The sequence below is a fragment of the Ambystoma mexicanum genome, chromosome 1q, assembly GCF_040938575.1.
Source record: "Ambystoma mexicanum isolate Mex_15411 chromosome 1q, UKY_AmexF1_1, whole genome shotgun sequence".
Classification (NCBI taxonomy): Eukaryota; Metazoa; Chordata; class Amphibia; order Caudata; family Ambystomatidae; genus Ambystoma; species Ambystoma mexicanum.
Window position 1 is genome coordinate 1,205,875,302 of NC_090922.1, and position 22,989 is coordinate 1,205,898,290.

Sequence of the window (22,989 nt, forward strand, 5' to 3'; positions counted from 1 at the left end):
CCCGGAAAATCCGGGCGGAAAAATCCCCATGGCGCTACGGAAAGTCTTAATCTGGCGGAGAGGTACGCCATGCATTACGCTGGCGTATACCCCTCTCCGCCAGGGTCGTAATGAGGGCCAATGTCTTTCAGGGAATCAATTGCTTCCTGGCTCTTTTCTAGGCTACCCACTGTTGCATCTGATGTTTTGATGGAGTTGGGGGAGGTGGATAGGATGGATTATGAGTGTGTGGCGCTAGCTTTACCCCTTCCCAGTACCCTAAGAGGTTTAGGATCCTCAAAAAGCATGATGGTACTCCTTGGGCTACCTGGGTATGTGAATGTTTGAAAAACCTAGATGGTTGGTTTAAGGGCTACAGAGTGAACTGAGCTCAGACAGCACTTGGCCTATTCTAAGGAGATAGATCCCACGAGGTTAGCTAAGGCTGCTGACTTGTGGGTTGCCAATAGGGCTACTCACAAGGATTCTGGGGTAACTCAGAAGAAGGATGAGGGAAAGCAGCCAAAGAAAGATAACAAGGAGAATTCAAATACCTCCAATCCAGAACAGCCCCCCAAACATAACCAGGGTAAGCCACATGGGAAACCAAATAGGGCTAGTGAATACTCTGGTGCTCAACCAGAGGGAGGTCAGCAGAAACCCCCATTCCAGAGAGCATTTGGTAAATGCTATGTTTGTGGGTCAACTGACCATGTGAAAGGAGATCCCAAGTGCAAGGGTAAACCTGCAGGGATCAGCACTACCTCCTTAGCCTTCTCCCCAGAGGAAGAGGTACAAATGGCTAGTGCCCACTTTGAACTATTTGCTGAAGCACCCTTGGGTCTTCAGGCAACCATATTCTTAGAGTCCATGGGTCTGGGTAAGAAACAGAATATGGAAGTGTACAACTCCATTCCAGAAAACTCTAGAGGGTATTATATGCACAATGTTCTTGTCAATGGCCAGGATACTCCTGCCAGGAGAGACGCTGGGGCCACCAGAACAGTAATGGATGAAAGCTTTTTAAGCCTGAGGAAGTTGCTAAGGCACCCAAAGGTCCCACAAAATTTTCTGGAGGCCCTGTCCAATTGGTTCCAATTCTGCCAGCCCTCATTCAGTGTAATAATATGACAGTGAGGATCCCTGTCAGTGTCCAGAATGAGGTCCCTGGGAGAGTCTCATAAAGTTGCCTCTCTAGCCAATTTGGTTTGGTTCTGTTTTCTCTCACTGGGCGGCTTGGGGGTACTGGATACTACTCCTAGAGCTTTTAAATCATTCCCCAACAGGACTCTCCCAGGCACCTCATTCTGGACACTGACAGGAATCCTCACTGTCATATTATTACACGAAGGAGGAATACTGGAGGGTCCTGCACTGCCCAGGGAAGAAACCAGCAGCACAGCAAAGCAACAAATAAAAGGTGCTCTCCTTAAAACCCAAACAGGGTCCGGTCCTCCTGGCTATCCAATTCACTGCAGCGATGCACAGCAAATTCGACCAGGGGAGGGAGGCCTTGCTTGGTGTTTTGCGAACTGGTTGGTCCCACCAGCTCAAGGGAAGAAGATTCCTTGCAGAACTTCTCTGTCGTGGAAGTTTGGAGATTCGGACCTGCAGCAGGGCTTCACCGGGAGGTTCAGTCGTGGTAGTGGTCCTCTTCCTTCAGCTTCTCTTTGGTTCTCTCGATCCAGTGGCGACTCTGCCTTCCAAGTCCCAGAGACCTGCTTTTAAGCAGTTTTCCCCCATTCACACAGCCTGGCTGTCAATCAAACAGCAGGGTGGCTGTCCTGGCAGGACAGCCACCTAGACAATCAAACAAGAGTGCGACTTGGGTCTCCAAGGAGACCCTGTGCAGGGGGCCTAAAACCCCTCCCTCACATCCTGTCCACACAGAAACTCAGGCGCCTAAGGAGGGCTTCTGTGCAGAATCCCGCCAAAGGACGGCAAACAAAGGAACCTAACTTGGTTTGGCGCGCAGAGTAAAACATGAGAAAGACCTTTACAAAAAGAAATCGCGAATAAACCCAGATGGAACCAAATAAAATTAAAAGGGGTTCAGCGGATTAAAGTTCAAGGCTACCACCATAGCCTCTAACAGTACCAAGGCTATTTTCATAGTGCACGGTAGGAAAAAAATGGTAGATACCACTGCCACCAGCCAAATCTTAGAGAAAGGGGAATGAAATAATGTTCCATGAGAAACAGACAAAAAGGGATAACTATTAACCCTTCCAGTACTCTATTGGAAGATTGGTTGTACTGGGTCTGTGATTTTAAAAAGACTAGTAAAGTCAATGGCAACTTTACATGTTCTGGGAGACAGTAGTCTGTCCGAGAAAAATTGAGTTTAAAGTGGAAAGTATAAAAAGACAACTCTGTCACTGCACTAAAGGTGCTGTGTGACACACAATAAAAAGATGATGCCTATGGAGTAGGTGAGACTCCACAGTCCATGAACACAAAAATGTAACACACACACAGCAAAACACATGTAAGAGTGGGAAAAAAAGGCTCACACTATTACCAGGTGAAAACAAATCCTAGAAATCCAGCAAAGCTGCAGAGGGACTCAGTAGGTAAGGGAAATTCCCTAACACATGGACTTTTAGGTGCTGGCGCAACATGGATGTTTAGGTTGCTGGGCGTAACATGGATTTTTGGGTATCATTTCTTCAGTATCAGACGTGGTAATCCTAATGTAAGCAGGTGCATTGGGGAAATGTTTGGTGTTATGTGAGAATTCAAGGGACTAATGCTTTTTGAGAATTTGCAGATTTAGAGCAGCGCTCAGATATGGACCTATGGAGTAATAAAGTTTGTGAACTTCATTACTATTAAAGATGAAGAACCATTCTGTAAATGAGTCAAGAGTATGGGTTAGAGTGACCTGTATAGTGAATTTCAGGTTAAAGGATGTTTTCAGTTGTGGTCTTTCAGGGCAGTGTCATTTTGCAAGTATTGTAGAGTATTTTAGGGGTGTTTGAGTGAGGTATGTATGGCATGGTATGGGACCGCCTGGTGTGAAGGGTGGTTACTGGTTCATGGCGACACTGCGCCAACACAATTTTGTGTATCGAATGGAGTGGGACCTCTCCTCCGGTGTGAGGTTTGGTTATTGGTATTTTTCATTCACACGTTTCGGACATGGCAGAGTTTAATTAGAGTAAGGAATGGGTCAGATGTGTAAGTGAATAAGGGGGGGCGCCTTCCCATTCACTCGACTAGGAGGTGTAGAGTATGTGCACAAAGGGGGGGCGCTTTCCATAAGAGAGAGTGGCTGCTGTTGGAGGCACAACCAGAGTGTGTTAGGGAGGGGGCACCCTTCCGCTCTATTTTTCAGTTGCACCTCTCACTGTATGAGTGTATGTTTCCCTCCTGTGCATTTGTGTGTGTGAAGAAGGGAGATGTGTTGTAATGTGCTTGGCGTGAATGCCGGTGCTTGGGAATGCATGAGAGAATGTTGGTGTGCCCGAGAGAATGTTTGGCTGTGATTGTAGAAATGTCTGTAGTGAAGGTGCCACTGTAGGTCAGTTGGAGAGCCGCAGGCCTGGTGATGGGACCCAGTGGCTCATACTCGTCTTCCTAATGGATCTTGATGTAACATGAATAAAGCTTACTTATGAAACCTGACAGATGTGTCCAAGGAACTTACTTTTCTACAATGGGCAGCATAACTTATAGAAATTCATTGTAGATTGGAAAAGCTTGTTTAGTGCAACACAACAAAGGAAACACTGTAAAATGAGTTGCTTAAATAAAATTGATAAGGAACTTGAACAATGTAATGTGAACACTGACATTATCTTACAATAATGCTAATCTACAAGCAAAACAGAGTCATTGACTGTAACATATCGTTGTATGCCGTAGCTCAACGTTATCACCCACTGAATAGAAGCATTTTCACAGAGATGAAAAACACATTTAATCAGTAACATTGTCAGGAGTGTCCCTGACATATATTCTGAATATAGAGCAGAGCGAATGTAGTGCCTATCAAATACAAGTGACCCACACTTAGGCCCTGCATCCGTTTGAAGAAAAGGAATGCATTGGATGAAAAGCTGCAATGAAATGCTATTTAAAAAGCGTTAAGTTGAAAGCTATGGGCAAATGGGGATTCATAGTGCAAAGCGGCAGCAGAGCATTGACTGGGAGATAAAGACACGATCCGATGAAAGCTAGCACAGGAGCTCTATTGAAATACCAGCACATGACTTCACCCCATTACAATGTTAAATGTTAAATGTTAAAGTTATTTGTACCGCGCACCGTCACCAACGGAATTGGTCCCCAGGCGCTCTGGCGGATCTGTAAATGATAAGGTGGGATGGGTTAGTAAAGTGAAGAGGGATTAGGATAGTGAGAGGAGTGGTGTTCTGTTGGCAGCTTCAACTCGGTATACACCAGATGCTGAGCTTTAGTGCGGGTATTGGGTTGGTGTCAGGCCGCGTGTGCTGTTGGTCCAGCTTATGTGTTGTTGCAGTGTTGTGAAGTGCGTGCGGCTTGTTGTGCGAGAGATGGTTGTGTGAGTTTTTTGATTGAGATAAGTATGCAGAGTTTGAGCTTATATTGGTTAGTGGGTTACCTGACCTTTAGCATGCTAACATTCACAGTTCTGTCCAAGTCTGGCACCCGTCGGCCCCCACAACTCTGTCTGGATGCGGCGCAGGCAGCACACTGACACGTTTAGAATACAGGAGATCTACTAGTTTTGCTTGACGAACGTTCACCAGATGCTGTCTTTCGGTATCTAGGACTAGATCTTGATAAACGTCTTGGACTCCTGGAACGCCTTGGACTGCGACGAGATGCATGCTGGGGCTTCGGCTTGCACAATGGTGCAACACAAGTGAAGTTTCATAGTCCAAAAGATGTAATAGAACTACACATGAGATTATTAGGTTATAATCAAATGTTCTGTTTCAGGTTAAGCAATGTCAGCCACGCCCTATTTAGTTCACATCTCTATTCCATTATATATATGGTACCACTAAACTCATTAATACTGCCAGACACCAGGGACAACAGTCTAACTGCCCACTCAGTGGTGGGAGCTAGGCTAGACTACTGAAACGCCCTATTTGCCAGCACCTCATCCCGTGATCTACAGAAAGTCCAGACTATACAAAATAATGCCCTCCGTGCTGCGTTTAATATCCCACGTTCAGAGCACAGCTCAACTACCCGTAGAGCGGTCCATTGGCTCCCCATCAGAGAAAGAATGGGTTACAGTCTTTTCACTGAAAAATATTTTATTGAGAGATGTTTCAATGAAAAATGTTAATTGAAAGATTTTTTCATCGAAAATATCTTTCAATGAATATGTTTTTATTGAAAATGTATGTATGTATATTTGGGTGGACTAAAGGGTTAAAGGGTTGAATTCAGAGGACGGTGGTTTTTAGGGGGACCCCCAATTTGAAAAACAAAATTATTTGGGAATGTTTGGACGGTGTTTAAAAGGGTGGGAAATGTTTTTTTTTTTTTTTTATTGGGACCCCCCCAATTAAAAATAAAAAAGTGTTATATAGGTTTTCAATGAAAAGTGGTATTAAACTACATTATATTAAAAACAATGTGTTGAAAAAAATTCTATGAAACATCTCTTCAATTAAAAGAATTTGATGGAAAGACATAACCAGAAAGAATCTCCTTCAAGACACTCTCAATAACCCACAAATGTATCTCCAAGTCAGCCCCAACATAATTATCAAAAATCATCACTAAGTCCCAGCCTACCAGACCCACTAGAGCTCCTTACTCTCACAGGCGTGTGCAACCTAAATTCAAATGCCCAAAAGCTGGAGGCTGTAGCTTTCCAATTATGGCAGCAAAGCAGTGGAACTCCCTCCCGCCTGCTCTTAGAGCTGAATGTTCCTCCTGGGCCTTCCGCAAAGCCCTTAAACTTGACTGTTCAAATAATCTGCCAACCACCCAGCCAGTAATCTGTTTGTTATTGCATGAATGTTGTCTGCCTCGCCTTTGGGCCCCTGATCCTCCTAGGCCTTACCGCCTTTGGGCCCCATGTAACTGGTTCACAGCGCCCTGATGCCTGAGGGTTTGTGCACACTTTACAAATGAAATAAATAAACAAAATAAAGAAATATAAACATCTAGGGGGAATAAATGTTGTTACGATCTTTGTTTCATGGGGTGAAAAGCTCTCATTTTATTAATTTCCTAAAGGATCAATTCATTGACATCCCTGTCAACTTAAGCCAGTCTACCTTAGAAAGGAAAATATGGGCCAACAATTATTGACATTCAGACACACCACATGCCACGTGTGACTCAATGCAAGTATTACGCTCTGTGCCCCTGCGAGCCTCCTGTCCCTGCCACAGCCCAGGCTTAAAATGTGCTGCTACCCTGACAGGAAGCGGAGCACCTGAACTCACCGGCGCCTTTTTGAGCCTCCTTACACCGCTGCAGCCTGTGCTCAAGGGCGTGCCTGTCCTCAACGCCACCCCACACAGGCTGCTTATGATTGATGCAGCGCTCCTCGTGAGAGGTAGGAGAGCGCCACTTAAATTGCAGTTGGGCCACACCCCTGCCAGGCTCGCCGCAAATACTCCCTGGCCCGAGTTGAGGAAGTCCCTGGGCCCCCCCAGGCTGCTGCCATTTATGCCTGGCTGCTTCTAGGATAACCAGCCTGCCTCAAATTACAAAATGTACTCTCTCTGCTGCTGACTGATGGGTTACTTCTTGCATACGTAGCCCAGCATATACAAACTTTGGGGCCAGTCACATGCTCCTGCTGCTAGCCTGGCTGCCAAAATACCATCTTACAGCAGAAGGAAGACCTAAAACCAAGAAAGGACCTTCGGACAGCCTGGCCAGGTTGTCTCCCTAGTAAGTGCAATTGATATGTAGTGTACAGTGCACTGTATAAAGACATGAATATATTTTTAAGGAATATATTTCATATTTTTGAAGAACGGTTTTTATATTTTTTAAATGACTTCTTATTTTTTAACTCTTCTTTTTTAGTAATGCAGCTGCTTAGGAATGGATATAATGTATATAGTGTCTTGTGATTTCTCCTTTTTGCATCAAAACTTTAGAAAAACTGCTGGTGTACTCGGAGAAAAAAAATAATTACTTTACCAAGTAAAGAAACTGTACACCAGCATTTTGTTGTCTGCCTTTTCCTTTTGTGGGTAAAGGTTGTTATAACCAAGCGTTTCTTCATTAGGGGGTTAGAGAATTTTAACCTTTTAATTTTCCTCCCACATCCACTTCGCACAGAGGTGCTCTAAGGTGATCCATAGCTCAGATAAGTGGGCGCTGCTGGAGACAGGTAAGAGGTGGGTTAAGTGCTTAAAGTTAAGATAAAAGTGTCAGAAAAGTGTATTTCTATGCCCGCCTACACCTGTCTCCCAATTGAAACGTTGGAACCATCCCCCTGCTCACTTTATGAAGGCACTGCTAAGATCACCTTTTGTGTACCTGTACCCTACCTACCTACTTACCTAGTAATGGGGTTAGTGTACAGATTGCTAGAGTAAGTTGCAGTATTTGGGGGAAAAAAGTTAGTTTGTGCAAATTTGTGGATAGGGTTATTTGTATCTACAGTTATAATCATTGTTTTGTGCTTTTTGCCTTATTTGTCACTCCACCTGTTGGACAGGCACCATGCTCATGGATTGGCTTCAGGTAGTCACCTGGGCTGAGGGGATTACATCTGAACATTGCTTCATTATAGGGATGTCCTAAGGAGCACACCCCTCCATCAGTTGCTCAAGTTGACTGAGTCCTTGGAATCCCTCAGCATCCAGTTCAATTGCCTGGATAAATCACCTGACCCAGCGAGGACCAGTATCCTGGTCTGCAATGGCCGGAAAAGAAGTTGACCCTCAGACATTGCCCCTTACCATCCACGGGGGACATCCAATAGTGTCTTACCCTCTTTGGATAGGTTTGCCAGCTAGCACACCACCTATTCCTAGCACAAGCCCTGCTTTTCCCATATCTGCGCCCAGTCATCGTGCAGCACCCACTGTAGGTACCGTCATGGCTGCTCCCCCAATCACCCATAGTTCATCTGGGCCTAACGCAAATGTGCCAATTCTACACCAGAGGATAGAGGTGACAGACAGATAGCTTCCTCCATGGCAGATGCTTTCACGGATGTGTTGCATGAGGTCATCGCCACACCATCAGAGCATGGCCCTCATGTCCACCTGGGCCCTTCTCAAGAGGTGAAGCGGAATACCAGTTTTGGTCAGACTGGGCCCACCAGATGATATATGACTGGAGAGCTCCTGACTGGAAGAAGAGGTGTTCCTTCATCGAAAGTCTACAAATCCCTGCGCTGAGCTATCCAGGCGCTTCGTGCCACGCAACCTGACACTACAGCAAAGGACATCGTGCACATGCTGGATGGAGTCTTTGGAACCACCGAATCTGGTGCAGAGCTCACAGTAAAGTACTATGCAACCCGACTCCAACAGAAGGGAGACTCTTGGAATATCTGGCCAGGACTGAGTCGATTCTGCAGCTGGCATTACAGCAGGAAGGGGTTGGGCCAAACAGCCTGAACCTGGCCAAGCTGTAACAAGTCATGAATGGAGCAAGATCACTGCTGCTGAAGCTACTGCAGCTATGACTCAGAGAACGGACACAGAAACACCTTCCTTTGATGCACTGATCCCGGAGTTGAGCAATCTGGAAGGAGAGATGGGGGACTCAGTGTATAGTTTACCCAGACAACTGTTGTCCCCATTTACAGCCCTGAAGTATGACCTAAATCACCAACTGGAGGAGCTGCACCAGAGCATCCATGCGATCCATCTGCCGAATGGGCCGGCCAAGGTATAGCCTTTAGTGACATCCAGGCCACTTGAGCGCAGAAGAAAGGCTACACCACCATCCGGGGGAGAGAACACCAACTCTTTCGGCATGCCATGGTCAACCCTGTGAATGCAACGCTGAAGCCCTGCCAGTCCAACCACAGGTGTGCACAGAAGAACATATGTGCACAAACCCACAGCATTACACCAGACTGTCAGATAGGTTCCAGGCATTGAAACTCCAGCATGGACAATGGTGGGACATGCCAGCAAAGACTAGGAAGTGGAGCATCTGAATCCTAATGATTACTACACTGCAACAGAAAAAAGACAGCAAACAGCAGGTCTGCACCACCAGACATGCCCAAGGCTGCAGTAAAATCACCAGTAGGAAAGGCATCTGACAACTAGCATCTGCCCAGCCTGGCTAGACAACCCGAATGTAAGATCACCTGTAGTCTCACTACCAGCAAACGTACCACACAAACCCCTTGGGGAGTACCTGGCAGGCTCAGAAGACCACCAGGCACCATGACAGTCTCCATTGCAAGACGGCAGGCGGAAGAGCTAAAGCGTAGACCCTCAGAGTGGGCCATTGTGTATGAGCCACTCTACAGAAAACATCCTGTGCATATCTGAAGTATGCGCGGATGCAGCTTCAAGTGTACATGGACACGGAGGAACGTCAAAATGGAATTTATTATATTGAAGTAAGTTAAACTGATACAAAGGGGATATGAATGCTGCCTCTGCCAATCCTTTGCTTCTATCGTCTCTCCAACCATCGTCTTCTCTCTCCCCTGCGTTCTTGGATCGAATCCCTCTCTCCTACATTCTATCATTCTACATGATACTACACATCCTCCTTCACACCAAAACCCCTTCCGGTATACTCTGCTACTCAGCAAAGTCCATTTAGTGCCTTGGTCTTTGATAGCTCCTCCCAAACCTTGATGTATCTGCTGAAGTCGCTGCTGAAGTACCTGAATCTTCTGGAAAGGAACATCTACTCCTCTCTCTCTGTATATATCCTGAACCTTTTTCCCTTTACCATTCCCCGTCATAACCATAACTCTTTCATTGTTCCACACTCTACCATCCTTTGTTCTAACAGCATGTTTAAACACTTCCACTACTTCAATCAGTTTGGACCACTGACACCCATTGCCCCTCAGGACCACCAGTAATTTAATCTTAACCCACATCCAACCAGTGGGATTTTTGCTTTCTTGAAATTCCTATTATCCTGCAGTGTCTTATTGCTCAATTGCCTCTTCCTAATGTTGTCTTCCACCTCATCTAGCTCCACTCTCATACCAGTCACCACACCCATCCATCACGGAAATAGTTTGGTGTTGGCCTTCCTCACCCTGCTAAGTTCAAAACGGAACACCCCAGTTGTGCTGTGTGGCGTGAACCTATAAGCCACGACCGTCCTCTTCACAACTTCCTTCCTTCTCTCCCACTGAACCATGCCCACCTGATCACTTCCTTTATCACTTGATTGTACCTCTCCATGATGCCATTGGTCTGGGGGTGATATATGGTGCTGGTTTTGTGTGTAATGGATCTTCCCTTCAGGTACTCCTCAATTTCCCTAGATTTAAATTGTGATCCATTATCAGTCAATATCTCTTCAGGATAACCCTCATGACTACACAGCTCTTCCAAGAAATCAATCACTCTTTTGGTGGTTGAATTCAGGGTCATCAGCAACTCTGCCCATCACGTTAACACATCAATAACAACAATGCAAAAGGTATCAAAGCCATCAGTCCACACAGGCCCTAGTATATCAATAGCTATTTTTTCCAGGGTCTCTCCAGTATGTCTGTCAGGACCATGGGATACTTCTCACTCATCAACACTTCATCACAGTTAGTACAAAGGATACAGTTTCTGATGCTTCTTTCATTCTGTAAGTCACATCCCGGCCACCAATAGGTATTTCTTATTCTGCATTTAGTTGTCACGATTCCTTGATGACCTTCATGTCCAAGGTGTAACACCTTCTCCCTGATTCGCTCAGGTTGTATCAACATATCTCTTCTCATCAAATAGCCATCCTGAGTACATAGTTCATCTCTCACATTCCAGAATCCCTCGACTCCTGCTTCTCGCATTTATTTTCAGACAAATCACCTTTGTCTAGACCTTTGACGGCCAGCATCATTTTAACATCTTTAGTCATCTCTTCACACCACTCTTGCTTTGATATTGAGGACTCATATATTTCACAAATCATCTCCTTTCCTCCTCATCATATTTAGATTCTTCATTGCTTGTCATTCTTAAAAGGCAGTCTGCTACATCATTTCTCACTCCCGGGATATAGGTTATTGAAAAGTTGAATTTGTGTAGCCTGGATACCTATCTTCCTATCCTGCCTGATACTTTGTCAAGACCCTTAGTTGAGAACACATCAACTAGCAGTTTGTGATCAATATATAGGTCAAATTTGATTCCCCACACACAGCTTCTAAACTTGTCTGGAGCCCACCTGATGGTAAGAGCTTATTTTTCTATTTTTGCATATGCCTTTTCTGCTTCTTTCAGAAAACGAGATGCAAATGCTTTTACATACTCTTTACCTTCATGAATCTGTGTCAAAACAGCTACTAATTCTACATTGCTTGCATCTGTCGTGATCACTGTGTGTCCACCTCGCTCATAATTTCTTAATGGTGGTGCAGTCTGCAAAGCATTTTTTATGTATTGGAATTCATCCTCACATCCCTCATCCCACATGAATTTCTTATTCATTTTCATCATACCCCACAGAGCAACTGTGCGGTCCACAAATCCTCGTATGATTTAGAGCAATATTCGGCCATACCTAAAAATGTCCTGGACTGTTCCTTGCAGGTCAGAGTGACCATGTCTTCTATTGCATTTGCTAAGTCCTTCTTTAGTGTGATTCCATCCTTTCATAATACATGTCCCAAATATTCAATGTACTTTCTATTTTCTGTACTGAGTGTCATTCCTACATCGTACAACTTCTTAAACAACCTCTCCAATCTTCTGTCATGTTCTTCCTCTGTGTCAGAGTATATCAAGATTTCATCTTGGAAAATAATGACGGCTTTTTCTCCATCAAAGATTTGCTTCTCTTGTCCCTCCAACAGTCGTCTTCTCTATCCCCCGCGTTATCAGATCGAATCCTTCTCTCCTACATTCTATTATTCTACACAATACTACACTATGCCATTGAAGTCCTTGGATGAACTGAACCTTCTTGTGTGGGAGACTACCCCTGCTCATATCTGGGCTACATCTGCATCAGAGTGCAGTTTTCAGATGATGTAACTAGAGTCAGCACCCTCATCGACACTCTTGCTCTGGTCTTCAGCAGTCAGAGTGAAGAACCTGCAAAAACTGTGGTGACTGGATTTAATTCTTTGATGTTTGACGCACTGTCAGCATTATTTCAGGAGATGGCTGGACCATGATATGCCAGCACATTGCCCATGCACCCCCATGTGCCAACAGGCATACTTGCAAAGAGAGATCTAGTCCAGAGCTCCAGCTGAGGAACCCTTTGGATATATATGCACCACCTGTTTCAGGTAGATTACGATTCCGGCACACACCACAGTGATGGTTCCTGGCATAGTGCGACTCAGCAGGAAGCAACGGCCAAGACATCTGGTGATGGAGTAACCAGAACATCATGAGTTCCCAGGGGGGTTGTCCCTGAGACATCGTCAAGACCCATGTTGTCGAACAACGGATACGTGTAAGTGATGAGACGTCCTTCAGGGAGTAGTCGCAACGCCTGTACCCAGGAGATGTGGAGGATATACTCTACCAAATGGATGATTTTCTGCAGGCTGATATCATCCAGCAGTCCAGGAGCACTTGCGCTTCTCCCCTCCTAGCCACCCAGTGGATGTATGGATGTGCATTGATTGTCAGCTACTTAACACCTGCAGTGTTCCTGACCATGCACCGGGTGGACGAGGCATTATACTGCCTGATGGGAAGTACATGGTTTTCGGTCCCGGACTTACAGAATGGGTAGTGCCAGGTTCAGATGCACCCGGGTGATCGTGAGAAGATGGTTCATCTGCCTGCTTAGATTCAACACATTTGTCAGGTTGCAAGGGGGAATCTCTTGTGCACCAGTGCCTTTCCAACACTTCATGGAGAAAAGTGACAGCGACAAAAACCTACAGGAAGTACTGGTGTACCTGGATGACAACATGATGCTCAGGAGGACATTGGAGGAAAACAGAAAGCTCATGAAGGTGCTGGATCACCCGTAGGAGCTAGGACAGAAGCTCAGTGTGGACAAGTGTCTGTTTTGGTGGATGGGTGTCAAATACTTCAGACACCTCATCTGTGCGAACGGCATCACTGCGGATCTGACAAAGATGGATGGCCTCCTTACCTGTCACAGGCCTCAGACCCTAAAGGATTAGCAGAGTTTCCTGAGATTCTGTAACTACTACAGGAAGTTCATCAAGGGATATGCCAACATCACCCAATCACTTGTAAACCTCACCAGAGAATACCCACATACCCAGAGGAGAGGGAAGACTAACGTCAACTTTGCAAACCATTTATAACAATGCACGGGTGCCCTTTGGTGAGAGGTGGACTGACGAATGCTATAAGACCTTCGAGGAGCTCTGGCGGATCTTCTCTACCATGTCCACATCCAATGCCAGATGATACACCCGGTTCTGCTTCCTGAAATTAGTTGTCTGCAGCAGATGCCAGAGCTATCTGACAGGCTGAAAGTCATCAGGAGCCAGGCAGAACCAGGGGCATGGGCTGCTTAGGATCCTCATCTGAGGCTTTGCCTGCAGTTTACTGCAACATCACCAGTCTGCCTGTATCTGTTGGTGTGTTTGACCCAAGATTAAATCTGTTTTTGCCAGCTGGATCCCTGCATCATATCATTCTTGGAAGCCTAGACTACATGAGTGGTGTGCCCAGAGATGTCTCTCATGATACAGAACAGCTGCAGTGCTGAATGAGTGGAAAACGCTTGCACAGAAGTTTAGATCCCAGTACCATGAAATCATAGTTGGAGATCGGCTACTGCTACTGCCTCAGCTGATGCTATCGCAGTGATTCCGCTGAGTTGTATTGAATGCACTTCATGATCAACATGTGCATCTTGGCAGCAACAAAACCCTCAAGTTGGCCCACTCCTGGTTTTTCTGGCCTAGTCTGGCATCAATATGGAGTACTGCCAGGTGTGTAACCAGCAAGACCACTGCTCATCCTGCAGCATATCTGCATCACCTGTAGAGCTCCAGGCCCATGGGCCTCATCTGCATCGTTTTTTTTTCAAGTTGAGATGGACAGGTCAGGGATAAAGAACATTCTGGTGGTGCAACACTACTCAGTGTATGCTGGCATTCCACACCAGTACTACGATTGGCCGGCCAGGATACTTTTCAACCACAGACTGGATTTTGAGTCAGCACTCATAAAACAAATTCTGAAGCTGGTTGCCATCAAAAATACACAAAGGTGTATGGTGCCTCCCAAGGGGATGCACAAGTGGAGAGGATCAAGAGCAAGTAGAGTCATCATGTGGCTACCCTGACCCATGCTTACAGTTACACCAAAGATAATGCCACCAGATTTACACCGTACTACTTGATGTTCGGAAGGGACGCCAGGCTGCCTTTAGACCTGTGTTTTAGAGTGGTCCACAGATGAAACAATACCAGCTATTTGGAGCAACTCAAGTGTCAACGGCAACATCAAATGTCATGCTCTTCAGCCTGGCAACTGTGGTTTGATCCACAGTCTGGGAAAGAGAGGACTCAACAAGCTAGGTGACAAGTGGAAGTCTCACCCATTCATTATTGAGCATCAGTTAGGAGAGCTCCCTGTCTACCGGCTGCAGTAGGAAGGAGGGCCAAGGAACATCAAGACCTTGCAGCGGAATTACCTGCTCCCTAATGCAAAGCTCCTACAATGAATAGTGGAGCATGAATGCCTAGCTCCTCCAAGTCACAATCAAACAAATAGCAACTCCCATAAGTAGTAATCAACCTACAATAATATTCTCCTATGAGAAACATTCAGTCCATGTGGGTGCTCCCAGTAAGAGGTTTTAGCCTCATGCACATTCATAACTAAATTTGCTTGGTGAATATTGAGATCTGGAATAAAAAAAATATTTTTAAGCAATGCTTTTGTTCCTTTTTGTAGTAGAACGCATATGTTCAATAAGGGCAGGTTGGAGCCATTTTTTTTTATAAACTCTCACTGCGTGAAAGTTATACCACTATACAAAAATGTGCATCCACAATATCGATTTAAGCAATATTTATAAGGTGTTTGCAATATACTCTTCCGTCTTATTATTATGGAATTAAATGATTGATATCATTTTATTCCAATATACTTACTGTACTGAGTTTCAGTGGCCTCCGAAATGTTCCTCAGATAAATGGTGTATTTCAGAATGGACCCCCCACGTCTGCATGCCGGAATTTTCTCCCACGCAAGTAAGGCCTTATCTCCGTCTGTTTCTTGCAGTGAAGCAGTGGGGCCTGCTGCAGGTTCTAGAGGGAAAACACATGAAGTTATATTAGTATTTGTGAATCATCACTGCAATGATCATTGTTAACAGGAATGGATAAGGTCAATTTCGATCATGGGAAGCTTCCCTTTGCTGTTGGAAAGGAAAGGAACAAAAGGAGCACAGAGGAAAGAGAAGGGGTAAGGAAAAAAGGAAAAAAAGAAGGAGTGACACACAATGGGCAGTGGACAAGACAGGATCAGTACAGGAGAGAAAAGGCTTAAGAGAAGCCTCTCAAACAAGCATTGGCAAAGCCAACATTTTTGACTTCTGTGTAGGTATTGGGAAAGGCATTTTCCAGGCACTGTCAGTCAAAATGGTACCATGTGGCCCTAAAATGGCAACAGCAGCCAAACAATGTTAACACTTTGGTATGTTCTGACAGTGCCCTGCAAATAACCTTTCTAATGTCTGTGGCAACATTTTTGGTATCGCCAATGCCTGTTTTTTAACAGGAATTCGGTGGAAGCAACATATGCAAGGACACACATATCGATTATAAATCACGTGTCTAAAGGCACACTTGGTTAAGACATGTTTATTACACCAGGAGTTTGTTTATAGTTTAAAATATGCCATTACCATACAAAAGACGGTTTAGAAATAACATAAGCTTCCTCTTAGAAGCACAGAGCTAACTCAATGAGATGCAAGAGCATGGCTTGCAGAATCTGCTGGCCAACTCACATTGGTGATGAGATTTTATGGAGGGTGAGCACCATTTGATTGCTACTCAAACTCGCTGGCAAGTATAGGGATTTTTGAAACTTCTATTTACCATTTACTGCAAACAAAGTTGTTTGCTGTAAATGTCAAATCAAAGTTTCATTGTGGCAACATTGCACCAAATATGATGTGTGCTGATGGTGCCATGCACGATTCTACAGAAATCACTGTTAAATATGTTGTCACCAGTCATCATGGGGAGAGTGTGTTTCTCTTAGGCTGTATGTAAACTAAGGAACTTGTCCTGCAGGCATAATGGGATTTCTGAATTTTTTCAAGGCCTATGGGGAAGGGGTGTTTTAGATGGGGAGCGGCAGGTAGTGGCCAATAGGTGTATACAAGTCCAAACAATACCCATAGCATGTGAGTCCCCATCACATCACTTTTCTAGCTTCAATTCCTATGCCAAAAGTTATGGTTTATAGGCAGCTCTTAAAGTGCCACCTAATTGCCAAAACTTAAAGTTCGGAGAATATTACACCAGGTACTTTATCTCATTATTTGGAGAAAGGGTGAGAGCACCAGGAACATGTAGCTACCACGCTGAGCTTGTATTCTTATGAGTGCAGTGTCGAAGCTGCCGGTTGTAGGAATCAGTGCTCATGTGCCCCAAAAATTTTATAAGTAGGTGAACACGTGTGTCGACCATCAGAGGTCTTTGGCAAAATGTGAATAATCCTGGACATTGAACTGGTGGGGCGTAATGCCTGGGGTGGTTGCGATCACTGATTAGTGCTTCTGGAAGGTGTAGTGCCGCTGCAGTGTGTCTTCCATGCCTTGATAAAGACCTCTGATGTTCGAAACACATGTCGGCACCTACAGTGATAATAAAGAACTAATGACACGAATCAATAACTAGCGGACTACATTTCTCAACGAACTTTGAGCCAACCCTACATAGGAATCTTCTTCTGAAAACCAATCAACTGTGTAGAAAGCTCCAACATCGTAGTAAGCCAACATTCACCTACTTTACCTCATTATTGTGCTACTTTTTAAATGTTGTATTCCACAATGCTCAAGTGTTGGCGGGCCATACATGAGAATGCCATCAAGTCCTTTTTCCCCTTTGGAATCTGGGAGTTTTCGTTTTTTCTTTCCCATTTGAAATTTAGGAAAACTACAAGTCCCATAATACCAAGCAAAAATAGGACTGGATGGGCTGCTCACGCATGGCAACAGAAACATGAAGAGGTCTGTGATTCCTACCTCCTGGCCACATGCTGGAGAGTTAAGGAATAGAGCTCGGAGGGCGATGTTATCAGTGAGCTCAATTGCACTTCAAGAAAGCATTTTGATGTGCCGCCATTTGAAAACCAATGGCTAGGGTGAGATATTGTTGTTTGACGATAGCCAACTTACCCATACAGCCCCCACTACCGTCTCTAAAACAGGGCTAAATGACAATAAAAGGAGTCGCTTTAAATATTTCAGGAATGGTTATGGGAAATGCAATGATATGACATGTGGTAACTCAAAAAGCAGTCACAGATAAATGTGTGCTTAGGGTTAGTCAAACTAGGAATAGGGTGCATAAGACACAGAAAACGATTTGCACTAAACTATGCACTAATCAGGGACATAAACGTGTTTACCTTTTGAAAGCTGTGCAAATGTCCCAAATAGTACAGTAACAACCATGGTTACAAATGAATAGTTCTCATTTCCAGAAATCAATATCATGGCTTTTCTCATCCATCTTCCACGAAATGTTTAAACCAATAATTGCCAAAATTATTTATGCGACGAAGGTCATTCCTGGAAAAGATATATTGATATTCCATTGCATACAGCATTCTATTCTGGCGTATTGACTCCCAGTTCCTGATGCCTTTTATGTTTTTTGTGGGTATTGCCCTGTACTAGCGCTTCTATGCCTGAGTGCTCTGTTCCAGTGCTTTAGAAATAAATTAAATAAATAAATACATTTATGGAGAAGTTAATACATGTCTAGATGTAAAGAATACGTTCACTAAATACTCAACAAGCACAATTTTTGGTGTCCTCTTTTTTATGTTGGGGGCTTTTTGGGAGAGGACTAACATATGCGAAAAGGAGGGATTCCGCAGCAAGCTCCCCTTTGATGTTACACTACAGGTTGTATACATAACCTGAACCCAGGCAAGATTTGAAAATCATCTTAATCAACATATGTTAAACATGAAATGGTCGGGTATAGCAAAAATATATCGCAATGTATTCAATACAAAACATATTTAAAAATAGACCACCTGGTCACATGTACAAATCAAGCCAAGAACAACATAAAAAACAGTTTTTTCTCACAGAACATAATCTAGTTATTCAATACTGGTATCCTTTAGCTGTGTTGATCTATCCAGCTGTACACAAAAAACGATGATGTTAGTAACCTATAGGTGACTTATTTCAGAACAACTCATTTCCGTGTCTTAAACAAGTCACCAATCAGGTTATGTCTACAACCTGAAGTGTAACATCAAGGGGTAGCTTGCTGGGGAATCCCTCCTTTTCGCGAGAATACGTTCACTCAATAAAATGTAATGATGGGGTGCAATGGGCACAGCCGGTTGGAAACTGTTCATGAGCTTTCACAAATCAGAACCCTGAAGGCATGTCTGTATCAGCACATTTTAAGGTGGGTTATCTGCCTTATGTAATAATCACATGAAATCATATGTCTTTGCAGCTTTCATATTTCCTGTGTCAGGAGTGAGCAGTCTGAGAAAGTCAGATAAAACTCTTGGCTTTATCATGCTTGTTTTTAACAGGACCTCAGTGCAAGGAATAGTTATCAATGAAGGGGCTGAACCCACACTTAATTAGGAGATTTCTATGATACTATATTCACATTTTACAGTTGCAATTAAGCCATTAAATGTCATCAGAGAGCTTCGCAATTATACTGTCAGGCCACGTTTGATGTAATTTTTTGATAAAGATAGCTCAAAGTTATATCAGGAGGATGTGTATTGGACCGAAAGGGACAGATGATGGTTGGAAAAGGCCATAGGAATTATTATGGCCATGGGAAGTCAATGGGAGGATAAGTAACCAAACAACACCTCCAAGCAATGTGTCCCTCCTTTACATGCCATCTCCCTCCTCGCAGTATTCCAAGGCAACAATGCTGGTTTATAGAAGGTGCTGAGTGCCACCTAATAGCCAAAATTAAAAATGATCAGAAGCAATGCCAGGGAAGGAGCAGAAGATAAAGGGGCACATGAGAAATATTAGGTGGAATGACCAGTGGTGACAGGAAGACGAGTGAGGCAGAAAGAGAAGTGGCCCAAGTGGAACAGGAATAGAAGTACGGGAACGGCGGTTTGGGGCAGAGGCATAAAGGTGCATGTCTACTGCCATCATATACCTAGGTTGTGCCTCATGTCCAGCAACAGCCGTCATAGCCTAAGGGGCACACTCATAGCTCAAGGTGTGGAGAGGCGGAGCAGCAGTGCACTGCTCACCCTCATCTGGATTATTCTGTCTGGGTGAAGGAAGCTGCAGCCATGCAGGTAGAGCTTCAGTTCACATTTTGAGAGAGCCCAATCATTTCAAAGGATTTGCTAAATATTAGTCAGTTATTTACCTATGTCACAAAAAATGAAATTCAACACTTGGATAAGAAGACAAATAGAATTCCCCTGCCGTAGAATGGAGATGGAATTTGTCAGAGTTCAAGTCAGGGTGTAGGGAGTGGAGGGATCTTCTTTGTATTTTGATGAGCTTTCAATCAATAGCTGGACAGAGAACATTAAACTATTCACTACTATATATTCTAACTAGGGTTATCTACAGAACTGTGCACATGCTGTATTATAACACATGCAGTGGCTTCAAATCACTCACAAATCCATTAGCTCTGCAGCACCACAGGCCCCATTACCTCACATGGTGCGCTGATAAGATAGCTTACCACGCCACTGCTGAATTAAAGATAGCTCAACAGTAGGAGCATGCCCCAATAATCATACCTCCACACAAACACATGACTGCATGCAGTAATTACCTAATGCAGTGATGACCACATGAGGTCATTGCCAAACCCTATGGTGGCTTGGAAGACTCCAAGTTGGGGAATAACAGAAGGGTCGGCATGATTTGGAATCAGGCAGACCATACCAGTTACTGGTAATGTACTGCTTGCGATAACAGTAAATGGGCCTCATCACGAATTGGGTAGGTATTCCAGCTGTACTACTGCCCAACTGTAATGGCTTTAGCACCCACCGGTCTGGCGTTATAACCACCAGATCACAGGTTGGGCATTAACTGTAAATCCCCATTCCCCGTTGGGTCAGTTGGACCCAATAGGGAACCTTCAGTGCTAATATTGCCTGCCAATATAGCCAGCGTTAAATGTGATTTACACCTCCATAAAAAAGCTGGAGGTAAAACAGCCAATTTAGCGCCCAACACGTAATAGGGCAAGCCCTTAAATGTGGCGATAATACCATTACCGCCGCCTTTAAGGGCTACAGCCCAACTTGTGATGAGGCCCACTGAGTTTAGCTGTATTACCATAGCGAATACAGCCAAATTTATAATCAGGCCTATTGTCTCAGCTAAAAACTGTGATACATCATATTTCTGGGGTTTGGGCTCATTGGTGGTAAACACCAATGTATATCTTTTATTAATATATGTGAAAACGGGCTATGAGATTGATTAGAGTATGTGTTGCATTCAAAGCATTGCTTGCTTTGTGTATCTTTTCTCATTCCGTCAGGCACAATAGTGTATACCATGCAAAGGATTCATAGAGTCAACATTGCAGTGAAATGCAGAAGGGGATCAGGGAGGCCATGCTTTGTGGCACCAAACATCCCTGCTCTGTACTGTATGTCTTCCCAGCAAGTGCTTCTACTTTCCCATCTGCGGTAGGCGCGCATGGATGGGGCTCGCCACCATCCCAGTTTTTCCACTGCTCCAGTACAGATGGTGTTTTCATGAATAAAATCATTGGTTGGTTTAGTGTGAAAGGGTTTTTTATTTATCCTAGTACCAAAGGTGCAAGGTGAAGCGACTGATTGTTCCTTATATTCTCCCATTCAGTGCGGCTTAACACGTTCTGGGCATGTTGGTGTTTCCGTTCCTCTAGCTTCTCTAGCTTGTCTTTAAGAACCGCTGGGATTCCCAGGAAATGAAGCTTGTGCTGTGGAGCCTCGTTGCTACATGCTCCGCCTGCTCTGCTGTCTTCACTGGTGTGCGGCATGCGTCGTCTGGTGACTTGAGCACTGTTGTGTATGCCAGTGTTTGTGTGGCGTAGCTCCGGGGGTTAGTTCCAGACCTTAGGTAAGCGAAACCGAGCACTCAGCTGGTAGATAATCAGGAGTAGGCTTGATAGGCTGATATCTTTGTTTCTTTGAGATGACAACATGCTTGTGTATCTGAAGCAGCCTACATAATGTTCTAGGTGCAGCTTGACAACTCTGGCAATTGATACCTGCATAACTGTCTGTATAAGGTGTATAAGGTGTGTCCTCTGTGCCTGTGAGATCAGGCCGATATAAAGTTTAACTCAGCTTTAACATATTAGCGGATTTAGAACTCCTTCTCTGTGTGCACCTGTGCTGGCTTCTTTGGAGTAAATTGGTTAACCATTGTGTCAACTGACAGGCGATATCTTGTGGTCTGTCCACTTTATACTCCTTGTTTGTTTGACTCTTGTTTGGTATATGTCTTGCTGGAGGTACTTACAAGCATATTTAAGCAAACCGGCCTAAACCACAACCTATCACTTGTGGAATGGGACTCGATTCAAAGAGCCCAAGTCTGCTATGCGCAATAGACAACCTGCTGATTGTTCTACATTGCCTAACGTTGTTTCCACTCAGATGGACTTGCCTGAAGAAAGTAGCAACTCTAAAGTCAGCAGTAATAATGGGAATGCTGGGAAAATTACAGCAAGTTTTCAAGTAGGAACTCAGTCATCCGGTGGGTATGCAAGCCCCTCTGTACTCATGGAGGTTATTTCTCCCTCACATCACTCATTTGAAATGCATGATTCTGTTTCCTTTCGAGGGGATCGATACCAATAACTCTCTCCTCAATCTATGCTATTCTTTGCAGTGAAACTCTCTCAGGCCACAAGATCACAATATGCTCCTACTGAGTGTAGCAATGCAATTGGTTTTAAAACACCTGATCTTGAGAAAATTGCAGAAACTGTATGGGGACTCCGCTTTTAGTTTTTCAGGTCTTCTTCTAACTCATTTAAAAAAATAGTGTACCTGAAATTACTTTGAATTCTAATGTGTGCCACTCAAATACAGCTGTTCAAACTGAGACTACATCAAGATTTGTTGAGGATGGCCAGGCTGATGAAGCAGCACTTGATGAGATTCATTCTTCTATTGTCTCTCTGGATGATCATCTGGAGGGCAACTCAATGCACAAGCCTAATGTAGATACTGTAGATCCTAAGGGGAGATGCAATAAAAAAAACAGGGCAACCGGAGAAGGTGCAAGAAACTGTTTAAGCAGGCTCAAATCTTGCATGTATCTCTCTCCAAAGCAACTCCTCTGTGCCAAGTAAACCATTGGGGCCTTAACTGAAAGTCGGACCTAGTTCATTAGCTAGTGTGGTACATGTGGGGAGGTCCATGATTCGATCGGCCCTATGGATGGCTGGATCAAGAAAACCAAACAACAACAAAAAGTCATGCCAATAAATTGGCCGAAGTTTCTCTCTCTTTAAACTCCACATTGTCTTCAATTCACAAGAATGATGTGGATGAAATCCAACCGTATCCAGATATGCACAACCTTGTGTTTCACTTGCTGGACCTTCAGATTTGGACTCTGGCACTCATAACACTTCAGGCTTAATACATTATTGTGCTGCTAAGAAGGTGTGCCTCATGGAAATGTTTGCTATGACTGATAGTCCCTATTTGAATAGAGATAAAGTATAACAACTATTACATCTTATACCTCAAATAGCCTCCATATCTATGAAAG

The 22,989-nt window shown here is 44.2% G+C and overlaps 1 protein-coding gene across 1 annotated transcript in view; it reads right to left on the minus strand.

The window, feature by feature from the left end:
- IL23R (interleukin 23 receptor) overlaps positions 1–22,989 on the minus strand; it is a 777,663-nt gene that overhangs the window by 267,837 nt on the left and 486,837 nt on the right. The window contains exon 12 of the mRNA XM_069641944.1: positions 15,149–15,304. Coding sequence (XP_069498045.1) covers positions 15,149–15,304 — 156 coding nt within the window. The remainder of the gene's footprint in view (positions 1–15,148; positions 15,305–22,989) is intronic.